Consider the following 25,153-nt stretch of genomic DNA (forward strand, 5'->3'; position numbering starts at 1 on the left):
GATTGCCTTATATTTTAGAAGTTTTTATTCTCAAATAGCTTAGAATTTCTTTGAAAAACCAAATGATTTCTGCCTAAGTTACTGTATTATTTGACTCCACTATAAGAGACAAGAATAATTTTGTGTAACATTTTTCAGCAATAAATAATTCATTTCCTTAATGGGTTAGTTTCAGGAAAACATAGATTGTGATCTTTCAGTGAGATTTATTGTTAGACACATATTCATATATGTTATAATTATTTCTGACACAGGGCTACACAAATGAGTTATTTATGAATAATTTACTATTTTCTTTATAATATTAAGCCTTTAATTTGTTGATGTTCTGCATGTGGACCAAACAAATGAAAGTTACTAATAAGTGTTTGTATTTGACATCTGTATACTGTACTTTTTAGCATATCTCAAGTGTTTTAGACTCTGCTTAATAGATCTCATTAAAAAAACAGATATCAGCCCCAAGACAGTTTGTCAAGACTAATATGAGTCCCCCTGGATTGGACTGACAATTCATGTGAGGCTTCATACAGTAGTCTTTTCATAGTCTTATTTGAACCTTAACAATTGAACATTAGTTACTGATTTATTTTATAATAACTCAGATGAGCTGAATATTATTGTATTGTGTTGGACATTTCAGTGGATTTTCTTTTTTACAGATTTTACTCAGAGCACACATTGGGTGTAAATGATGTCTAGCCTGCTAGGGGAGTGCTAACAGTTGATTGGTTAGGTTTGAGAGCAGCATGGGAAGAATGTTACTATCCCCTAGCTGCAAACCGTATTTAACTCCAGTCTTAATGAGGACTGTCTGTCTTTAAAGGCTTTGAAAAATCTCAGATGCTTAGCATTCCACTGGCATATTTTTATATTTTTTGTGATGCAAAATGTATATATAAACAAGTATTTATATAAAGAGTATCTTTAAAAATCCTATGAAAGAGAAAGTAAAGAATTTTTAATTTAATGGTTTTGAATCTCAAAAACAGAAGTTATAAAATGTATTCCCAGGGTTTTCCATTTTGAATTATTTGTATTTTTTTACCCTTAATAATTTCCTCCTGCTTGTCCTCACCTCTTCTATCAAGTCTTCAGGAAGTACATTTGTTTATTATCATATACTATTGGTTAGGCAGTTGTCGCTCATTGGTATCAAAAGAATGTTAAAGTCCTGAACTGATTTTGTGCTAAAGTGATTTTTAAACTTTTGGAAATTTCCATATATCCGTGGTCGTTGTCTTTGTGTGTTCCCTTTAAAAGCTCTGTTGTAAGAAAACGCTGAAGACTGCTTTAGCTTTTTAAAATGTGTTTAAAATTTATTCATAAAAGTAACGTGTGTATCAACCTCTGGAAGAGATTTTGCCAATAATGTGATAAATTACTGGGCAGCCCCTTACGGACTGGCCAGTGTAACAGGGTAAGGGGAGGCCTGAACCGTGACACTCTGGCCATTTCTGCATGCACGTTTGTGACATAATGCGAGCATACTGCCTGTCATTTCAGCATTTTTGCTGAAACATTTTGATGTGGTGTCAGATGTAAAGGTTTAAGCATCTAAATCTAACCAACTTCACCATTTTGAATGTGCGTAAAAAAAGTAATCAACATTAGAAAGGCTCACAATTCTGTTTGATAACACATAAAATAAAATTGCCCTAGTTTTTAGAGCTTTAATATTGAGAAAATTTGTACTGCATCATTTGCTGAGCCTTCTGGAATTTTATAGTCTGAAATCACAACACCACCGACACTCAGGAGACTCCTGACTGTTTTATCTTATTAAACAATTTTAAAATCATTAATTTTTAATTAGCTTAGATGCAGGGTTTCTTTTTATCGTTTCAATAGTGTGTATATATGAACTAAACGTTTTTTATTTAAACTACTGGCGAGAGTATTATTTACATAAATAAGTGTAGGTTCTTCCTTACAGTACCTACTGTGAGTTTGCTTCATGGATTCACACATTTTTGTAGACTCAGAGATATTACTTGCTCATCTATTATCGTAGAGCTTTTCAGCAGCTTATTAACTCAGATTTTGAACAACAACTAAAAAGGATGTAAGCTCAAAGATATGTACAGGTCCTTCCCTGATTGAAAGTTCTAATTAAGTGAATTGGAGAAAATTAACTGAAATTAGCTGTCAGAAAGTCACATTTAAATGAGTGATGAGCTAGTCTGGCAGTAAACATTTAAATGATATAAATTGCCATTTAAGTGTATGGTTTAATGTTTGTCATGCATTAATGTGACATGAGACTGCAGTGACAATCAAGCAGCTTGCTCTAATTTGAACATATTTAGGGCTTTTGTGTAGAGAGTGCTGCACACAAATTAAGACAATTGCTGTTTTTATGTGTCACTTTAAACATGCACTCCACCCCCACCCCACACTCCCATCACTACCCAAGGCTGAAATTAATGAAACAAACGTATCATTTTTTGTGTGCAACTTACATCAGAAGTTCCTGATTTTCAGATTAATTTTAAATCTATGAGCTTAACATAGGAATTTACTGAAAGTTATTACAGTCCCTTGTCTTCTTATGTCAAATAAAATAGGAAATTTTGTGCTCTCTTAGCTGTTTACTAAATTTGTAGGTATAGTGAGTTTTATAAGAGATGCTTTAAACAGTAACTTTTCCTTTGAAACTGGCTAAATATTTTCCAGGCTTATTTCAGTCCAGGTGTACTTTGAAATATGAGAATTGTCTAGAGTTTTATTTTTACACTCTATGATATATGATATATTATGAAGCCGTGTTAAATGTTATTAGTTAAAGGAAATATATTATTTGAATGTAACCATAAACAGTTTTTTATTCATAGGCCCTCATTTTAATAAAGCACATAGCTACACAAGTGTACACCTGTGAACTTCTGGAACATCTTTTGTCACAAGATTATTTGTATATCTTATTGGTTGTTTGCTAGACAAGTTAGTCAATTTTGTTTTAAAACCACCAGTTTTCTTTTCATAATATTGATAACATAGCAGTAAGCCACACCAAAAATGCATCCCAGTCATGCACTTATGACTCTGAAAATAAGAATTTCAGTGTGATACATTACCTGATGTAACTTGGTACACTTCAAATTAAACTTCAGAGTTTGAGAGCTCTGTTATTCAAACAATATCATTTATTGATAGACTAGCCCATCGTGGTTTTATGTTGGAATAATTTTTAACAACATTAAATAATATGCAAATGAATACTTTTCTTTAAAAAAAGTCTCTGCTTATGAAAACTCTTTAGCTTTTTAAACTTTATTAAGTTTAGCAAACATTTATTGGCACCTATGGTGTTTTAGGAACAGTGCTTGTAACTCTGGGAATGTGGTGATAAATTGGAAGTGATCTTGAGCCCAGCATTTCTACTGCAAACTTGATTATGTTCATTCATTATTTATTGGACACTGTTATGTTTATAGCATCAAATATTCAGTCCAATTTGATATTATTACATAGAATAATAATCCAGTAATTACAAGGATCACTCCCAAGATCTAATCTGTTGGTTTAAAATCTCGGTTGAAGTAACCAAATGATTTGGTTATTGTTGTTGCAGTGGGCAGCAAAATGTTTTAATTCTAGAAAAACTATAAATATTTCAAGTGAATAGTCAGTGTTTAATATTTTCACATTTGGTGTTTCAAACCAGCCTTTACATTCTATGACCTCCTTTCTTTGAAACATAAATTGAGTACCTGCCAGGTCCTGAGTTACAAATGTGATCAAGATAGGCCCAGTCCTGGTCTTCACAGTGCTTACAGTACACACAGATGAATACTGAAATATAAACAATCTGTTGTAATTCAGTGTGACAAGTGCTGCAGAGTCTCTAATTATAAAAAAGGAGAACAAATTCTAGTGGAAAATATGGACTTCAGAATAACTGGGTTCACAGTTTAGAGTTAAACTTCAGTGCTTATTCTAAATTTCTCTGTATCTTAAAAATAGAATTCAGCATAATAATAAAAACTACATTTTTTTTTCAGGCCCTGGAGAGTGAATTTGTTTCCTGCCAGCTTCACCAGTGGATTGACCTCATTTTTGGCTATAAACAGCAAGGACCAGAGGCTGTTCGAGCCCTCAATGTATTCTATTACCTGACCTATGAAGGAGCTGTTAATCTGAATTCAATAACTGATCCTGTATTGAGAGAGGTAGGTTACCTGATTGAGTCTCACGTGTATCTCTAGACCAGAAGCTGTTAGATGCCATCTTCCCCATGCTTTCATTTTACTGGTGATGAAACTGAAATGGCAGCGCACTCCAGTGTTCTTGCCTGGAGAATCCCAGGGACGGGGGAGCCTGGTGGGCTGCTGTCTCTGGGGTCGAGGGGGAGCCTGGTGGGCTGCTGTCTCTGGGGTCACACAGAGTCGGACATGACTGAAGCGACTTAGCAGCAGCAGCCGCAGCAGCACACTGAAACCAGCTGGGTAGAGTAATGTAAGCAGGATAGCCTTTAAGTTAGTGACCTACCTGGGACTTGATGTTTGACTCAGTATAAAACGAGAACTTTTCCAATTTGACCCCATTAAGGGAACAGTAATCATATTTATTATTTTTATAACCTTTAAGGCTATTCACTAGTTTAATGAACTAGGAAAATAATTTGTTAAAGAAATAAGATTATAAGCATCAACCTATTTAAATGTGATAAACACATATTTATGTACAAGTACACATATAACCAAATAGAAGTTAAGAATAAAGTCTGCAGCTTTTGTACATCATCATACTTGGTGCCGGACATTATTGAGAATTGTTCTGTCCTTGTCATTGATTTTCTTAAGTAAAACTCAAAACACAGTTTTGACAAATACAGTATTCACCAAAAAGTCTGTGTATGACCTTAAATTTTTTAAAGTATTTTAATTATTATTCTTCTAGTTAACATACCTCATATACAAAGATGTATGTATGTTAGTGAAATTGAACAGATAAAACCTTATATGTCTATACAATTTTAGAAGAGAACCAGGGAGTTTTAGAAGAAACCAGGGAGTTTTGATTCATAGGGAAAGTTGTCTATCATTGTAAAGTGAACGTCATTTGTAGTAAGTAAGGTTTGTTGTTTTTCACTGGCACTTGATGTATTTCTTTATAATTCTATTTATGACCTTATCATGTTGACAATATATGAAAGTACATATTTAAATATATTTGCCAGCATGTATCATCACCTGGTTTATGTGCTAGATAAAGAAGACTGGTACACAAACAAGAGCACTGCTCATTTGATGCAGTTTTCTTAAATCACATAGGTTGAAATTGCCGTTTTTTAGTTTATTTTTGAACAGGATCAGATGGGCTCTAAAAAACACAATTTTTCAGTTCTTTGAAAATGTTCCTTCTAGGGGACATTTTATTTTATTAGAGCAACAACTGACTGCATAACACAAAATATACACAGAGTTCCATGTATGAAACTGAGGTTGGAGCAAACGTGCAGTTGTTTACAAAACAGTAAATAATTCATTATTAGAATAGAATTGAAAGTGCCCATTTACTTTCTTTTTTATTGTTTTAAGCAAGTTTGAATAGTGGTGCTATAAATGTCCATAATTATTTAATACCTGCTTCAGTGTTTTTGTATTCCTTTGTAGTTGTTATCCATATTTCTACTTCTGTGACTGGAATCAGTATATATTTGGCTTTGTCGTGTCCTGTTTACTTAACATACGAGCATATATTATTTTATGTTGCTATAAAATCTGAGTAGTTTTAATTTTGAAATTCCCTTATATTCTGTAGAGTTGCAATGAAAATGTACTTAATACTATTTCTCCCAATGTGAGGGTCCTATTCCTTTTTTTAAGACTTGTGTGTCCAAGTCAATATAGCTGAACCTTTCTCATCATTCAAGTTTATGCAAGCTATGAGCAGAAAGGATGGCTCTCTGTAGCTCTGTGATGCTGCTAGTTAAAAGGTGAATCATTCCACCAGCTAAGTGTTTTCTCTGTAGATCAGTGTCATTGCCTCTTTGTGTTTATTCTCGATTGACCCACCCTGCTTCTCACACCTCAGTTATTTACCAAAGGAGTTTATCATATACTGTTGGCAGTATAATCTAAAAAAGCAATAGAACTTCCAGTGGAACTTCTGGGATAATGGAAATGTTCATTGTCTCTATGCTGCCCAATACAATAGCCACTAGTCACATGTGACCATTGTGTGTTTGAAATGTGGCTAGTGTGACTGAGGAACTGAATGTTTCATTGTAGCAAATTTAAATAGCCACATATGGTTAGTGGATATAATATTGAACAGGAGACATCTAGAAGACTGTGGTGTATCTTTGCTTACCCAATTTTCAAAATCCAGATTCTAAACATGTAGTCAGACAATGGGACAATAAATGTTCGTTAAATTAACTTGGTAGAATATTTGAAATTGGGCTTCCCAGGTGGCACTAGTGGTAAAGAATCTGCCTGCCAATACAGGAGATGCAAGAGATGTGGGTTCGATCCCTGAGTCGGGAAGATCCTCTGGAGAAAGAAATGGCAACCCACTCCAGTATTCTTGCCTGGAAAATCCCACAGACAGAGGAGCCTTGCGGGCTACAGTCCATAGGGTCGCAAAGAGTCGGACACAAATGAACACACAGTGACTAGTGACTGTACACCATTTGAGACTTCAGATATGTATTGACATATATGTGCTAACCAGATTATATTTTTTCTTCCACTTTAACATGTCATGACTTCAAATATTGGTTTCTGCTATGGTTTGAGTTATAATTAAGTGGCATTGAGTATATCCACATTGTTATGCAACCATCACTACCATCTATCTCCAGAATTTTCATCTTTCCCAAACTGAAGCTCTGTATACCTTACACAGTAATTCCTCGTCTCTCCCTGCCCTTGGGCCGTGACAACCGCTATTCTGTTGTCTCTGGGGAATTTGATTATTCTAGGTATCTCAGATAAGTGAAATTAAACAATATTTTCCTTTTGCAGCTGCCTTATTTTGTTAAATTCTGTCCATGTGGTAGCATAGGTCAGATTTCCTTCCTTTTTAATACTTCATCATATGTATGTACCACATTTTGTCTGTCCGTGGATCTTTTGGGTTGCTATTATGAGCATGCATATGTTAATACTTGTTCAAGTCCCTGCTTTCAAGTCTCTAGGTATATTCTGAAGTAGAATTGCTGGATTATATGGTAGTTCTGTGTTTAACTTGTTGAGAAACTGCCATATCAAGTAAGCTTTCAGTATTTTTCATGATTAGCATTTGCTAAAGACTATTTAAAACTTAAAAAATGTTTTAAATGTTTATTTTATTTTTGACTGTGCTGGGTCTGTCTTGTTGTGCAGGTTTTTCTCTAGTTGTGGTAGTTGCTTGGGCTTCTCACTGGGTGGCTTCTTTTGCTGCAAGTAGTAGGCCCTAGAGCTCAGTAGCTGGGGGCACACAGGGTCAGTTGCCCCGTGGCACGTGGAATCTTCATCGAACCCATGTCCCCTGCATTGGCAAGTGGATTCTAACCACTGGACTCCCAGGGAAGCTCTGTTTAAAACTTTTGCTTTAAGTTTCTTTGACTTCTTTGTTCCCCCCACAACTCGAAGTAGTTAATTATTAGCAAATTAACCTTTAGCTGAAGAGCTTTCCAACTCATTGCACCCTATTTATATACATATATATCATATCATAGATTCAGCATTCACTCAAAAACCATGACCTAATATATTCTAAGTATGGTGGGTACTCAGTGTTCTTGAAAGACTACATCAATTCATTATTAGCATTATTCATATAAGTATATATTCTTCCTGAATGTTACTGAAACAAATGTGATCTTTTATTATATCCACTCCATATTATGGTGCTGAATTTTGTGACACAACACTGTGATGCAGTTGAATCAACAAATAAATGTGGATTTGATTCCTGGCCCCAGTGCCTATAGTTGTATGACTTAGCTCTTCCTGAGACTCTGTATATGGAATTTGTAGGATGATGCCCATTTCATGCAGATTTAAATGACATATAATAGATAAAAAGGCCTGGCGTGGTACCTTTCCCATCATAAGTACTCAACAAGTGTTAGTTCCTTCCCTTATATTGTTCATTGTTAAAATGTTGAGTTAGAAAACCCAGCTATAAAAAAGAATTAAGAATTACCAGTTGCATCTTTAAAAAAAATCATAAAATGTTAATGCTAGAGAAGTTATTAGAGACTATTTCCTAGAGAATTCACACAGAGTTCATTGTAGAGTGAGACAAGGAGAAAACAAAAAACAAGACTAGGTCATTAACTTCTTTTCAACAACTTTTTACCAAACTTAAATTATGTAATAAGGTTAAAGAGTGAAAAGGTGAGCCCCTGCCCTCATCAGCTGTAGTATGTTATATAGTGGAGAAACATGGATAAATAAGCACTTCTAATACTGTGATAAATTCAGTATAGAGATAAGTACTCTATATGTATGCACAGGTCTGGAGACTAGGCACTGAGCCTGGGCTGCAGATTCCAGCGTGTCTGGGAAATGAGAGGCTGGAGCTGGAGATGGAGGGTGAATAGGAACACTTGCTGGAGTTATGAGCAAAGGATAGCTGCGCAGGAGAAACTGCACGAGCCTCCTGCACATGGTAAAAGAGACCGTGGTGGGGAATTAGGTTTGTGGAAATAGCTGAAGGTGACAAGAGAGAGGAGCCAGAAAAAGTAATTTTAGGAGATATCCATGCCGGTCCAGTGGTGAAGAATCTACCTGCCAATGAAGAGGACAGGTTTGACCCCTGCTCTGGGAAGATTACACATGCCGCGGAAAAGCTAAGCCCACACACCGCAACTCCTGAGCCCGCACGCCCTAGGCAGCGCTCCACAGCTAGAGTGTGTGCGTCAGTCGTCCTGACGCTTCCTGAGCCCGCGTGCCCTAGGCAGCCCTCCACAGCTAGAGTGTGTGCGTCAGTCGTCCTGACTCTTCCGAGCCCGCGTGCCCTAGGCTCGCGCTCCACAGCTAGAGTGTGTGCGTCAGTCGTCCTGACGCTTCCCGAGCCCGCGTGCCCTAGGCTCGCGCTCCACAGCTAGAGTGTGTGCGTCAGTCGTCCTGACTCTTCCGAGCCCGCGTGCCCTAGGCAGCGCTCCACAGCTAGAGTGTGTGCGTCAGTCGTCCTGACTCTTCCGAGCCCGCGTGCCCTAGGCAGCCCTCCACAGCTAGAGTGTGTGCGTCAGTCATCCTGACTCTTCCGAGCCCGCGTGCCCTAGGCTCGCGCTCCACAGCTAGAGTGTGTGCGTCAGTCGTCCTGACGCTTCCCGAGCCCGCGTGCCCTAGGCTCGCGCTCCACAGCTAGAGTGTGTGCGTCAGTCGTCCTGACGCTTCCCGAGCCCGCGTGCCCTAGGCTCGCGCTCCACAGCTAGAGTGTGTGCGTCAGTCGTCCTGACGCTTCCCGAGCCCGCGTGCCCTAGGCTCGCGCTCCACAGCTAGAGTGTGTGCGTCAGTCGTCCTGACGCTTCCCGAGCCCGCGTGCCCTAGGCTCGCGCTCCACAGCTAGAGTGTGTGCGTCAGTCGTCCTGACGCTTCCCGAGCCCGCGTGCCCTAGGCTCGCGCTCCACAGCTAGAGTGTGTGCGTCAGTCGTCCTGACGCTTCCCGAGCCCGCGTGCCCTAGGCTCGCGCTCCACAGCTAGAGTGTGTGCGTCAGTCGTCCTGACGCTTCCCGAGCCCGCGTGCCCTAGGCTCGCGCTCCACAGCTAGAGTGTGTGCGTCAGTCGTCCTGACGCTTCCCGAGCCCGCGTGCCCTAGGCAGCCCGCCACAGCTAGAGTGTGTGCGTCAGTCGTCCTGACTCTTCCGAGCCCGCGTGCCCTAGGCAGCCCTCCACAGCTAGAGTGTGTGCGTCAGTCGTCCTGACTCTGCTGAGCCCGCGTGCCCTAGGCAGCCCTCCACAGCTAGAGTGTGTGCGTCAGTCGTCCTGACGCTTCCGAGCCCGCGTGCCCTAGGCTCGCGCTCCACAGCTAGAGTGTGTGCGTCAGTCGTCCTGACGCTTCCCGAGCCCGCGTGCCCTAGGCAGCCCTCCACAGCTAGAGTGTGTGTGTCAGTCATCAGTCGTCCTGACTCTGCGACCCTGTGGACTAGAGCCCATCAGACTGTTCTGTCCATGGGATTCTTGAGGCAAGAACACTAGACTGTGTTGGCCACCCGCTTCTCCAAGGGATCTTCCCGACCCAGGGATCGAACACATTGCAGACAGACTCTTTACCGTCTGAGCCACCTGGGAAGCCCTGGGTGCACCGCAACCAGAGAGTCCCCCTCACGACCCCTGCTCTGACCTCTGTCACTCACGGCAACTAGAGAAAGCCCACCCACGCGCAGCAATGAAGACCCAGCACCACCAAAAATAAATAAAATTTTTAGAAAAAGTAATCTTAACTGTATTATAAGTGAGTTGGAGCATGTATACTTTAGAATCTGTCTCAAAGAAGACTGAACAAACGACTGAAAACTCTTCGTTGGATTATTCTAAGGATCATTAGAGAAAGAAGCTTGGATTAAAGAGGACTGTGCTGTGAATGGGACGTGAACAACTAAACACAGTGAGGAAAGGAAATAACAGAAGAACTTTTCAGTGCTTTATTAAGAGAGAGCTCACACATGATACAATTCACCCACTTGAAGTATACACTAGTTTTAGTTTATTCCCAGAGTTGTACAGGCATTACTACAATCTAATTTTACCTTTTGTCATTACCCACAAAGAGACCCCATATCCATTGCCAGTCACTCTGAAGGAGTTTTTTTTTAAATGGGTAGGTAATTTATGATGTTTCTCTGTTAATTGGAAAGCTCCAAAGAGAAGCATGTGTCCTAGGAGTATGTAATAGGCCACTAAGCTCTATGAGAAAAAGGAAAAAAAAACAAAATCCAGAGCACAGATAGATAAGCCCTGGAGAGCAGGAAAGAATACAGTCTTGTGTGGGGGGAGTGGAAGGTCAGCCTGGGGCTGGTTTAAGTAACTGTCCGTGAGTGAGGTGGGGAGGCAGCCGCCTCTATGAGAGTTTGTACCAAGAGTGAGGTAACATTTGTGGAGATACCTTATATAGCGATAGGTGCTTAACTGATACTCAATAATATATAAACTGTTATTTCCTTTCCATGTTGTTTTGCTCTGTTCTCAATAGCAGGAGAACAGATGTAGAAAAAAGTTGAATAGAGAAGGTATGTGTGTGTGTAATTATACATGTGGAGAGAGAGAGATGGGGGTTTGGCCATAGGAGTATGGTAGAATATATATAAAAAAGAGATGAGAGTGGAAGGGTGGTCAATGAAATTGTTAAAGGGATATTGTTGAAATGGTGGCTCTAGGCTGGTTTGGATAAGTAAGAAAAAGGGCTGATGAATTGGAAGAGTTTAATCTTTCATTAATTATTCATTTATTCATCAAATACACATTTTGTTCAAGATCCTAAAAATACAGTGATGAGCAAGAAAGTCAGTCAAAACCCTTTGCCTCATGGAGCTTGATACACAGAAAATAAACAGTAAAAACTAAGTTTAGTTAGTAATAAGTGCTATGAAGAAAAAAGGCTGTGTAGCAGAATACAGAGTGATGTGGAAGTAGGATAATCTTTCAGAAAGGTTGTTCACAAGCTGCCTCTCTCTTCATAAAGCTTTTCCTCCTACACTTTGAGAATAACGTGCATTCATGCACAGAACCCAGGGAGGTAGCTCCCACTGCTCCATCTCCAGCCAGCCTTGTGCCTGCAACTCCGTGCCAGGACAGCCTCCAAGTCTTCAGGTCTTGCTAGTTGTAAAGCTTCCACTACCGCCATCTTCTGATTTGCTCTCCACCCCATCTCCAGACTGTCCCATCTTTCCTTCAGAATCTCGTTTTTCTAAGAGGCTTTAACATCGCTGCTGCTGCTAAGTCGCTTCAGTTGTGTCCAACTCTGTGCGACCCCATAGACTGCAGCCCACCAGGCTCCCCTGTCCCTGAGATTCTCCAGGCAAGAGCACTGGAGTGGGTTGCCGTTTCCTTCTCCAATACATGAAAGTGAAAAGTGAAAGTGAAGTCGCTCAGTTCTGTCTGACTCTTCGTGACCCCGTGGACTGCAGCCCACCAGGCTCCTACGTCCATGGGATTTTCCAGGCAAGAGTACTGGAGTGGGGTGCCGTTGCCTTCTCTAGTATTAGGAAATACTAAAACATTATCCCTGCGAAATCACGGTAATGGTATCAGGATGGATTTGGCCTCTCTAGTCTTTAAAGCAGACCAGACTAGACATTTCTGTTCAGTACCTCTCATTTTGCTTATTTCTGTTCACTGCTGTCTACTTAGTTTTCATCTGGAAGACTTAGATGTCCACACAGTCGTACATGGAGGCAAGCTGTCTACAAACAAGTCATGTATGCACCTGTTACTTGGGAAAAGCTCCATTCCTCAAGAGAAAGTTTTATTCTAGAATGAATGGTTAATACATATGGTGTAGTAAGTGATCATAAAAATAATCTCTCTATAAAAAAAGCACTAAACGATAGAAATAATAACCATAAGAGGAGGAAAAGTAATCAGAGAAACAGCCTGCAGCACATTACACTTTTATGTTGTTTTTAATTTTTAGAAAACAGCTGGGTTATCAATATACAGCTCTGTCTGTATTTGCATATGTCACACACCAGAAAGAATTATTTTTTCAGGCAAATATGCTTTTTTCTCCCCAAATATCTGTGACCTCCAACTAAAGGATTTGTTCTTATCTTGAACACTTTATTCTAACTGACTTATTTCTTTATTTTTGTACCCTTTTCTCTACTGTCACCACTTTTAATATACTCTATTTCTTGTCTGTGGGGCTTCCCTGGTGGCTCAGATGGTAAAGAATCCTGCCACTGCAGCAGACGCAGTAGATGTGGGTTCAATCCCTGTGTCGGGAAGATCCCCTGGCAGAGGAAATGGCAACCTACTCCAGTGTTCTTGCCTGGAGAAATCCCATGGACAGAGGAGCCTGGCAGGCTACAGTCCATAGGGTTGCAAAGAGTTGAACATGACTGAATGACTAACACACACATTTCTTGTCTGTACAGACAAAGTACAAATAAATAAAGATTTGTTATTTTCTGATGATTAATTTTTTTGACTATGGTTTAATTCATTCACCTTTCTTCCTTCTACCAGCATTTCAAAAAAACTAAAAAACAGGGAAAGAAGTAATTTAAAAAGAAGGAAAATTTAAGATAATTGAATTCAGAGTCAGATATGAATAAGAATAAATATTTTTCTTAAGGAAAAAACCTTCCAAAATCCAAATTCACAAAATAAATTCATGATGAGTTGAATATTAAGTTTACAAAATAATTTTTATTTTCCAAAAAAATGGAAATCAATTTTCTTAAATTATTTCTTTAATATATTTAGAATATAATTGTATTTAGGGGCATGATTTCTAGAATTTTGTATCCTTTCTTATATCCAGAATTTTCCTATCATTTATCATATAGATGGTATTTGCTCTATCCAAAAGTTGAGAGCTCAGTTAGCAACTCCTTAGTGTAAGACAATTCATTGCTGGAGTTTTATTAGGTCAGAAATAAGCATTTAGCAGTATGCATTGATTACTTCTGAAGGATTTAGCTGTTTTGCTCTTTGTTAAATAGAAAATGATAATTCAGTATCAGTTTTTTTCTCTGAATTTCTCTTGTTTTCAATTTTTTTACTGTGAAATATATTTTTGAATACCTACTGTGTACAAGCTTTGATTTAGGCATTGAAAGACCTTTGAAGAAAAAGACAGGCATAATTCTAACATTTCATTCACTAATGGCTGATGAATGTACTCTTCGCCATCTGAATAGACCTCAAAAACCAAAGAAAAAAGTTGTCAGGCAAATATATTTGTTGTCAGATATGCTTGGAAATAATGGAAATCCTACTACCTATCTTGACCTGGAACTGAACTCAGAAAGGTCTAGAGTAAAAATTGGAGATGGAAACTTACTCTTATACATTTAAACAGAAGTGAAAATACTACTTGTTCATTGTCTGGTTAACTTTTATTCTTTTCCTTAACTTTAGCATTTTTTTTTTCCTGAAAATCTTATCTCTATATCAATATAATGTTATGAATGGTGCTTAATTTTAACAGATTATCTGGTTTTTCAACGTCTTTAATGTGATATATTCATAAAGTTTTATCTCCTTTTCCATGAAAGAGAATAATAAAAATATGCTTGAATTCTATAAAAAAAAAAAAAAGAAATAAGCATTTAGAAGTTGCATGGACAGTGATGTGCTCTGAGTGAGACATTTCCACTATATGTCGGAGCACAGAGGAGAAGCAGCCAGCCCAGAATGAGGCAGTACTAACCCGCCTGAGCATAGTCCTTAAGGAATGACGGGTAGGCGCCGCGGTAGGAAGGGCAGGGGAGCGCAAAGCAGAGAGCGCAATGTGTGGGGAGAGGTCGGGGTGGCGGGGGCATGAGCAGTTGATGACGAAGAGTGGTTAGGTAGATGGTGTCTCCAAAACACATTTGGAAACCATTAATGTCTGTGTGTCATGCCTTTGTCCAAGCCGCCATCATCAGCTCTCCCCTGACTGGCCTGGTCACCCTTTTCTACGCTTAACTACCTGCAGTCCACTTTCCACAGAGCTGCCAAAGTGACATTTTGAAAGTGTAAATCAGACTGTGTCCCTCTACTTAAGCTCTCCTGTTTCACATTAAACGCAGAACAGAGCTCTGCTCGGTCCGCAGGGTCTGGCCCCCGCCTTCCTGTCTCATCTCACGCCCTGCCGTCCTCACCCTCGTTTGCGTCTGCTGTGACACCGACCTCCCTTCTGTTCCTGACCTTGTCGTTCGGGCCTCAACTTGAAGGTCATCTCTGCAGCAAAGGCTTGCCTTCATGCATCCACACCTGGTGTCTTTGTTATTAATTGTAGCTTAATTTAAAGCTGAAGACCAATACATGTGACACAGATTCTTTGAAATCTTTTGGAGACTTAAGTCACCTCGGTCTTTGTCAATGTTCTGTGTGTGCCTGAGAAAGGATGGGTGCTCTGCAGTTTTTAGCCGTAGAGGCCACTTTCCTGTAGACAGTAATAAGTAAAGACCAGTGAAGAATGTGATTAGTGAGTATTATTTTTTATTAATGTTGGTGATTGTTCTGTGGTATATTTGACCCTACAATAAAGAATTCCATACTACTTGCTTTCTCAGTTGGTATGCTCTCTTTTTGTATTTTTCCTGTTTCTACTTTAAAACTATCAGCTCTCACTTCTTCTTCCTGTGTCAATGTGTCTGTCTTTCGGACACCTGCCCTCCTACTCTGCAATTAGCTGTTTCTTAAACGTGATAGCCTGAGAAACCGAATGACCAGGATAGAACTAAATTTAAAGTAAATAAATAGGTTTCGATTACTTCCTCAGAGGCAGAGTATGAACCAGAGTAACGAAAACATGGTGTTGTAGTTTAAGGTTCAGTGAGACAGAGCAGAGCTTTCAGAAATGTGTGTGTGTGTGCGTGAGTCGTTCGGTCGTGTCCAACTCTCTGCAGCCCCATAGACTGTAGCCCACCAGGCCTCTCTGTCCATGGGATTCTCCAGGCAAGCACACTGGAGTGGGTTACCATTTCCTTCTCCAAAAGGAACTATAGAAAGAAAGAAAGTGAAGTTGCTTAGTCGTGTCCGACTCTTTGCGACCCCATGGACTGTAGCCTACCAGGCTCCCCCATCCATGGAATTTTCCAGGCAAGAGTACTGGAGTGGGTTGCCGTTTCCTTCTCCAGTTTCAGAAGTAGATATGAGAATATATGATAGAGGTGGTATTTTAAAATCACTGGGAAAAGGCTATCTTTTGTAACCTGTTATGTTAAGACAGCTAGCTAATTGTTATAAATTTAGATCCCTGTTTCACATCATAAAGTGAAAGAAATTACAAATGAATTACATGTATTTTTTTGGAATAAAGGTTATAGTATAAGTATAAAAAACTGAACTACAGGACATAGAAAATACTGTAGTAAGTAGTTTTATAATCTTGGAATGGAAAAGGCCCTTTCTGTATGTCAGTAACAAAACCAAAGTCATTAAAGAAATTGTTACATTTGTCTACATAAAAACTGAAGTTTTTGTACATCCAAAAAAAGACAACAGATGACAAAGTTCAGGAATAGATAATTCACAAAAGATGAACTCTGGGCCATAAATGAGTGAAGCCTTGCTAGTAATCAGTGAAATTCAGTTGCATTCAGTAAAATCTAACACATTTTTTACCTGTTAGACTGCCTAAGATGAAAAATAACAAAAATTCCTATTTGTTAGAAAACAGATATAGTTGCTCAGGACTTCCCTTGTGGCTCAGCTGGTTAAGAATGCACCTACAATGCAGGAGACCTGGGTTTGATCCCTGGGATGGGAAGATCCCCTGGAGAAGGGAAAGGCTACACACTCCAGTATTTGGCCTGTAAAATCCCATGGACTGTATCATCCATGGGGTCACAAAGAGTTGGACATGACTGAGTGACTTTCACTTTCATAGTTGCTCATAATGAAAAAAAAAAAAAAAAAAAACCACGAGAACCACATAAATATCTAACAGTCCAGTTCAGTTCAGTCACTCAGTCGTGTCTGACTCTCTGCGACCCCATGAATCGCAGCACACCAGGCCTCCCTGTCCATCACCATCTCCCAGAGTTCACCCAAACTCACGTCCATCGAGTCCGTGATGCCATCCAGCCATCTCATCCTCTGTCGTCCCCTTCTCCTCCTGCCCCCAATCCCTCCCAGCATCAGAATCTTTTCCAATGAGCCAACTCTTCGCATGAGGTGGCCAAAGTACTGGAGTTTCAGCTTTTAGCATCATTCCTTCCAAAGAAATCCCAGGGCTGATCTCCTTCAGAATGGACTGATTGGATCTCCTTGCAGTCCAAGGGACTCTCAAGAGTCTTCTCCAACACCACAGTTCAAAAGCATCAATTCTTCAGTGCTCAGCTTTCTTCACAGTCCAACTCTCACATCCATACATGACCACAGGAAAAACCATAGCATTGACTAGATGGACCTTTGTTGGCAAAGTAATGTCTCTTCTTCTGAATATGCTATCTAGGTTGGTAGAGAAACTGATTAAATAAATATAGGTAAATCCATACAGTGAAATGCTACTATATATATCATTAAAATTATTGGTATATATTTCTATATTTATTGTTATGGAAAAATACTTTATCATATTACATACAAAAACAGATCATGTTTTGAAATATAGGAAATACAAATTTTGTGATGTGTATTTATACATTAGGAAATTTCTGATGTTTATATGGTCATCTTAGATGTTTATATGGTCATCTAACCAAAAATAGTTATTTAATCTTTGATTAGTGAGATCATGGAATTCTTTTATTTGCTACTTTCTGTATGCTGAAAATTTTTCCTCTGGAAAATCAGAAGGAAAAAGCCAAACTCCAGCTCTTTCACTCTTGTGAGAGGGGAAAGTATCTGCTTGAAAATTCAAGCAAGTAATGCAGGTTAACATGAAGATAAGAATATTGACTTTGGTTTTGACTCTTTGGAATTCTTTTGTGATTACTTTCTGGGACTGGCCATTTTTAATGTTGGTAGGATAGTGACTTTATGTATAATGATCTTTGTGTAACTTCAGTAAAGATGAAGGAGGTTACAATTTCTTCACTTACCTCTCTCAGAAATTAGAGTACCTGTAATCACTTTTTTAACTCACTGAACTAGGATTGTTTTTCATACATTTTGGAAACAAATTCCCTCATTTTTTCCAGCATATTTGAGGAGGACCACAAAAGATCACTTCTACTCTTTTGGAAAATATCTTTGGTATATCACTGTTAATTGTAGTTCTTATCATCATTTTCTAAAAGCAGGAAGGCTTTTGACTCAGGACTCATAAAATCTTGATTTCTGGGTTCACTACTAAATTGTGTATGTGTGGTGTTTGTATATAATTAAATGGTATATAAAGGGATTTTACAACTTATTTATCCAAAAATGTGCCAGAACCCTGAGAATTCAAATACCATGAAAGTATAAAGTTAAAGCATAGAAAATCTCCAGCTCTAAGATTAGACTGTGTTAACCAATGCCAGAGTCGCATGCTAAAGTCAGCTATCGTGGTTTCTATATGATAATCTTTGATATATACAGAAAAAAGCCTCTGCTACCGAATTCAGTGCCTTTTACTCATGTTTGAAACTTCACCATTAGAGATGATTTATTTAATTACAGACCTAGTTTTTGAAACAACTTTATCTAGTCATTCAGCTCCCTGTGTGTCGGACTTGATAGTAGATTTTGACAAAAGGAAAAGTACAGACACAGCATAGGGTTCGAGCACCCAGCGTGTAGGGAGTGCAGGGACAGAATCCAGGGTGCACCGGAGCTAGGAAGCAGAGGTGGGGGTTCAAAGACCAAAAGGTAGGCTGCAGGTAGATGCTGCTTAGGACAGCGGTAATGGAAACAGCATCTATCGTCTGTGCTTTTCCTTCTCTCACCTTACTGTAAATTCCCACCACATTTGCTCTGGAAGCATTGTTTTCTCCTTTACTTTTCAAGCAAATGCAGTGTTATTCTATGTTTATGTGAGTTCAGAAATTAAAGTTATTCATTCCTTCTGAAAATGGAACTCAGCTCTATTTATAAAGATGGGTAGAGAAGAGGAAAAGGAGAGACGTGATCTTGCTCGATTTAAGGAATTACATACAGTGAGTCTCATAATATGAAAGTTAAAACCTGAAAAATTTCCCCTCAGTTGTGTTTAGTGTCAGTGGTTGATTTTCCCTCTTCCAAATGCTGTTGTAGTAACACATAATCACTCTGAGAAGATCTGTTTTCCAAAAGCAGCAGCAGCAGTGTTTAAGTTTACATGACCCCAGTCTCATGACAGCAGTAGCAAATCAGATATCTTATCCAAGGAAAAGCATTTTTGGCTTAGAATTCAATCATTTTCATGGTGGGAGTCAACAGCTTACTTCAGCTCTAACACTACTGCAGAACACTCGCTGCAGTGAATCTTTCAGAAAGCATAAACACAATTGGTATTTATAGCATTGTTAACATTTGCTAAATAGTTAGGGGAATGGTCTGTAAGCCTGTTTGAAGCAGGTGGGGGAGCAGGAATCTTTGTTGTGACTGCCGTGAGATTTAAGAGTAGGACATTAGTACAACAGGGTTACAATGGTTGTAGCAAGAGAATAAAGTGGAAATGCTGAATACAATAAGTTAAGATTTCACACAGCCGCAATTCAGAGTGTTACAAAAATAATCCTGACGCATCTCTGGCCAGAAGTGTGTTACACAGATGGCATATTTGACACAGTGCAGGGCAGGAACTGTACGGTGAAAAGCCAAATAAACAGTAGGGATTAGTCAAGTTTTAATTGAAAACCTACATAAAACCTTGAAATTATGCCAAACTTTCTGGTATATTAAAATCACAATCAAAGTTTCCCTTACTTAAACATTAAACTTGTCAATAAAGTGAATCTTCATATTTTGCTAGCTATTATGCCGCTTGCAGACTTATAAGTAGGTGTAGCTAAATTTATACACCCAAGGACATGAAGCAGAGTGTTCATATTTTTATGAGTTTTTTCTCTATCAGCTGCCCAAGGAATCCTGAGCCTCTCTATTATGCTGATGACTTCCGTCATAACCCTCTGCTCTCTAGGCACCATCTTTATTTTAAATTGAAAGTGTGAAAGTACTCTCAAATCAAGTGACTGAATTTCTTTTCAAAATATTAAACTAAATTCAAGCTTCTAGAATAGTTAAGTCAAATTACCTAGATTTGAAAAATCTCTGTAAGACTATTTGCAACTGTAACTGATTGCTGACTGTTGGAATAGCATAGTCATATTTCACATTTCAGAATAGCAATGTTGCTTTCTTTTGTTTCTACAATGATGAGGAAGTTTACTTAGAATCACTATGTTTAGTTAATGTTATTGGTGCAAAGGAAGAACTGCGATTCTGTGAATACAGTATTCAGGAAACACTTCAGTGCAAATTTTTTCAGTGTTGCATATGACCTAACACTGTTGTAACAGTAGACGTATTGCCTTCCCTCTGTCTCTGCCAGCTGTGTTATGTGTGGGTGTGTTGTTTTTCAGTCTTAAGTTTCTTGAAGTCAAAGATTCCTCATTCTACCTCATTTCAGTGTTTGTACATGGTGGATACTCACAAATATGATTGAGAAAATAGATGAAATGATTCTTAACAAATGAATGACCAAATGACTGTTTCCATGACATAGTTTAAACAGACTTATCTAGTTTTAAGAGATAATTTAACCTTCTGAATGCAACTATCCTGCTTTTTTTTTTTCCTTTGAGAACTTTTACTGTGTTTTCACTGTTTGCCTCTTAGTATTGGCAACCTCTTTGAAGCAACATTCCACTTATTTTTCTAGGCAGGCGGCTTTATCTACTCGTTTCCAGTAGCTAGAGATGGAGGTGTTTTGAATGAGCACATCAATGCTCTAGACAGAGATACTGTTTGAAATTATCCATGAGCACAGTACCGCTGAACATTATTGAGTGACATTTGTTTCTGTTGGTTGTGTCTGCTCTGACTAGCTGGTTTCTTTCAGATTGGCAGCTGGAATTATGCTGCAGTGGATGGACAGCTCCGAGAAGCAGAGATTGTAGTGAGGCTGCGCTGGGTCTCAGTGTAATGTGCCCGGAATGTATGGGCTCAGTTCAAGGCTCTGATGGGAAACCTGGGCATATCTTCACAATTTATAAATACTTTATGTATAACTTAAACATAAAGTTTAAGTGGTGACTTCCATAATATTATTGAGTAGATAAATAAATAAAACTACTCCTTTTTCTAATTTTTCCTCTCCCCTGGTTTCTTGTCACGGCGTTCTTTTTTTTTTTTTTTAAGAGGTTTGCTTAATTTAGCTAGCTATTCTCTCTTTGCTCTTTATGTATATTATATGCCATCATGATATGTATATGTCTCCAAATACCAAATGTAAGTAAAACATAGTTTGTTTACAAAATGTATACTGCATACCTTTCTAAATATTTAGTTAGCAGTAAATGATGGTAAAATATTGCTAAAACTAATGGCTCCTTGAAAGCAGATAGAAATAATTTAGGAAATAACCTCAAAATAACAAAATTAACTTTTTAGTAAGGTCTGTTGGTTTCACCGTGTTTGACCAGTTTATCAACTGGAGTTCTGAGATGGTTAAGAAATACTTCTGGTTACTATATCAATGAAAAAATTAAACTTCATAAAGCTATGTTTTGTATTTTCATTTTTTCCTTAGATATTTTAGTTTTAGGTTTTTTTAAAAAGGAAATTTTTTTGTTACTCTTTATTTTAAAAGTAATACTTGCTTTGTTTAAGACACCAACTAGAATAAAGGTGAAGAAGGTATTCATTTCTATGCTGCCAATCTTTTCATCCACCCTCCACCAGAGATAATAACTGGTAGGTTTATGTACCTTTCCAGATTTTATACATGTGTATTTATGTATGTACTCACATGGCATTTACTCATTTAACATATATAAGGGTGTTGTTATAGTTTATTTTTACAGTTAATTTTTTTTATTAAATGAGATAATGCACTATATTCTTTGCTGATTTGGAATTGTTTTAATCAATACACTATAGGCTAGTTTCCATATCACATATTCAGTTCAGCTCATTCATTTTAATGACTATATAGTAGTCCATTAACGTAGTTTAGTTTTCTCCGCTAGTTTTTACATAATAATAAAAAAGTTTCTCAAAATTAAAAATAGTTTCAGTCTTTCAAGTCCAAGTTCACATAGAATGACTTCTGTTCAGTTAACATATTTACTCACTCTGTCCATCTTTTGTGTGGATTACTTCGCATAATTTGTTGATTAAATATTGTCTGGTGTTTATTTTGACCATAAATCTAATTGGCTTTTAAAAATTCCAATTGATAGTAGTATATCCATGAAACTTTTTTCCCTGATAGTTTATCTTTTACCTTATGCTGTACAAAGTTTGAATTCTATATTTCTTATTTCCGGAGAACTTGAATATTTACATTTCTGTCTTAAAAGATTCCTTTTAAATAAATTGAGTTAGGTTCATTATGCTTTTTAATTTGTACATTTATTGTTCTGGCTTTTAAAAAGTAATTCTGTATTTCATTTCTTATAGTAAGAGGGAACTTGGTTTCTCAATGTTTCTAAATGTTGCTTTGCCTTTTTTTAACCAGCTAGAGGTATTATGCAAACAGGTGTAACAGGTATAGGTTTATAAAGATAAACCTATCTTTATATTAGGTATAAAGATAATTTTCTCTTTTAGATTCTTCACCATTTTAATCAAGTATATCTACTTGTCGTGGATTCTCTTTCGGCCTTAGTAGTTAATATTACCAGGATTTTGTCCTTTAGGAATTAAATGCTAACTTCAACATATAATGATTAGTATGCTTTTTTAACTTGCTGATATCCAGCATATTTTAACAATGGCCTCAGTAGGCACTGAGGCTGATTAACTAGAAAGTTAGTCAGTAAATTTTGAGTGGAAACTGGTCAAATATCCAGTAAGTTTTTCTCCAGCTTAATTCAACTGTGTGAAGGGTAAGGGGAAAAAGAGGCTCAAGTGATATTATGTAACAGGAGAAATCACTAAATGTCCTATTGTGACTCTTTTGAAAATTAAATTAATTCTGAAATCCAAACTATGAAGTCTTATTTGGATTTGTAAATATCTTTTGGTGAGTTACTCTACAATCTTAAGATAGCCTTCTAGAACTTAATTTTGGTAATGTCAAAATTTTAGTATACTAATAATGGCATGTTACTTTTTATTAAATGATTTTTCCAATTTCCCTATCCCAATTTTATAGTGCTTTTAGATGTAAATATATAGGGGATAAAATGCAATTTCAGAGTTGTGTGCTTAAGAAAAGCAGAGTACATATGTGTTTACCTTAATTGCATCCATATGTTTAAGTTATTTCTCCCCCAAACCCATCTTAAAATAAAGTTTTACAGCTTTATTGTTGGTTACTAAGTGTTGTACTGAGTTAACTTGTTTCCTATGTTAAATTAAAAAGACCACTTCAGAGAGTCTAAAATATTCCTTCTTAAGTTGAAGCCCTACATTGTCACTAAGCCAGTCTACTTTCTTTTCCTTTTCTTTTGTTTCCCTCATTCTTTCATTTTATCTAGTGCGTGCACCTATATTCCCTCTACATATTAATATAATGTCCCTTTTTCTCAGTATAGCCATAAAATCTTGCAAGTATGCAGTGGTTGGCATGGAAAACAATAGAATACACAGCTTGTTGAAAATCTTTTCATAATATTTCCATTTGGAAATCCATTAATAAATTCTCCAGGTAATATTTGAGATGCTGTTTATAAAATTAAGTATGTGGTTTTACTGGAAAGTCTTGAAGTATTTGCATAGTCTTTTTTATTACTATGTATTTCAACATCTGGAATGCTGCCTGCTGGATTCAGCTTTATTGTAGAAAGTAGTGACAGGCTATTTACAGAAATAATTGGGAATTGATGAATAAGAATGAAGTAAACTGTCTAGTAGAAATGTTTAGTAGAATGTTTTTTTCAGTGCTAGGCTGCTCTGTGATAGTGTTAGGAGGTATCTCTTAGCTGCATCCCTGCTGAATTGTGCTGACTTGGATAACCTTTCATTCATTTAGCATTTCATTCATATTTCTTGAGCACCTACTGTGTGTCAACCCCCAGAAGCACAGCAATACTTGGAAGTCTCTGCTCTCAGTGAGACAGGAATTAGACCAGCAATTTAGTTAAGTAGGTAAGAGTTTTACTTAAATAGGTAAAGTAAGTAGGGGGTTTGGACATAGTTCCTCCAAGAGCAACAGAGAGGGGGAGCAACTGTCTGGATGAAACCTAGAAAGAGACTTCTCAGGGTGCAGAGATATGTGAGCTCATCTTAACGAATGAGGAGGAGGCAACCACACAGAGAAAGGGGATAGAAAAGAATAGGAAAACAATATATATAAAAGCAGTATGTCATATTACATCATATGTTACAGAGTTTAAGAGGGACAGTGTCAGGATGAGACTGGAAACATAGGCAGGAGAGCCAGATCGCTGTTATTATTAGTCTTAATTATAGGTGATTGGAAACATTTAGTAAATGCTTCCTTAACCTCGGCCAGACACCATGCAGTCTTTTATGTATATGTTGTAATACTAACATCAGACACAGAGGTGTCAGGAACTGTCCTGTGTTTTATATTATTTCATTTAAACTTTACAACAACCCAATAAATACCCACTATCATTATCACCATTCTTAGACAAGAATACTAAGGCCTAACTTGCCAGAGTCACTCAGCCAGTATGTGATAAAGCTAATATCTGAACTGCAGCACTCTGATTGCAGCCGTCTGCATACTTAACCTCATGCTATGGGGCCAGCCTATGATAAGGAATTTGGATGGAAGGATTTTAACAAGAGAAGTCACCTTATCAAATTTGCAGCTTTAGCATTGAACATCTCCTTTCAAGTCCACATGTGTTTAACCTTTGTGAACAAAGATGAAGGCTGCTGGCTAATGTTTATAATTTGGGATTATTTTTTGATATTTTTGTTCTCCATGTAGTTTTGCAGTAAACCTGAAAAAACAAACCGCTTAAAGGCAGGCACACTCTCCTATTTTCCAATAAATATTTCTAGCACATTGCCTAGGCTGAATCCCCCCTTGGAGTAACGTAAGGCCAAATGTGTTAATAATTATTGAAATTGACTAATGGGTACATGGGGATTCATTATCCTATTTCATAATAAAAATTTAGCATAATAAACAAATTCTAAAAATTTAATCACCTGGGACCAAAACTCTCTTGATGAAGTAGAGTTTATTAAAAACAGTTTAGGCATTTGGTAGAGTTCATTAAGCTACCCCATTACCTGTTCATCTTCCTGTTATACCTGTATGTTTCCTGTGATTGCAGACCTCTTGTTATGCATCTGAAATATTCAGGAATAGAATAGAATATCAGGAATAGAAATATTCCTGTATATACAAAGGGCTGGAGTGAAAAGTGAGAGAGCGATAAACAAAATTACTTGAAGGATTTTTTCAAATCACACGTATTCCCCCAGGATTTCTCACTTGACCTTTGAGAATCACTGCTACAGAGAGACCCTGAAGTGTTTTTGTATCCCTCAGGTGTGTTGGGGGC

At 37.8% G+C, this 25,153-nt stretch overlaps 1 protein-coding gene across 1 annotated transcript in view; it reads left to right on the forward strand.

Annotated features, from left to right (window-relative positions):
• Window positions 1-25,153, forward strand: part of LRBA (LPS responsive beige-like anchor protein) — a 746,329-nt gene that overhangs the window by 658,839 nt on the left and 62,337 nt on the right. The window contains exon 48 of the mRNA XM_068990001.1: window positions 4,005-4,172. Coding sequence (XP_068846102.1) covers window positions 4,005-4,172 — 168 coding nt within the window. The remainder of the gene's footprint in view (window positions 1-4,004; window positions 4,173-25,153) is intronic.

Source organism: Capricornis sumatraensis, chromosome 17 (genome assembly GCF_032405125.1).
Source record: "Capricornis sumatraensis isolate serow.1 chromosome 17, serow.2, whole genome shotgun sequence".
NCBI classification, from domain to species: domain Eukaryota; kingdom Metazoa; phylum Chordata; class Mammalia; order Artiodactyla; family Bovidae; genus Capricornis; species Capricornis sumatraensis.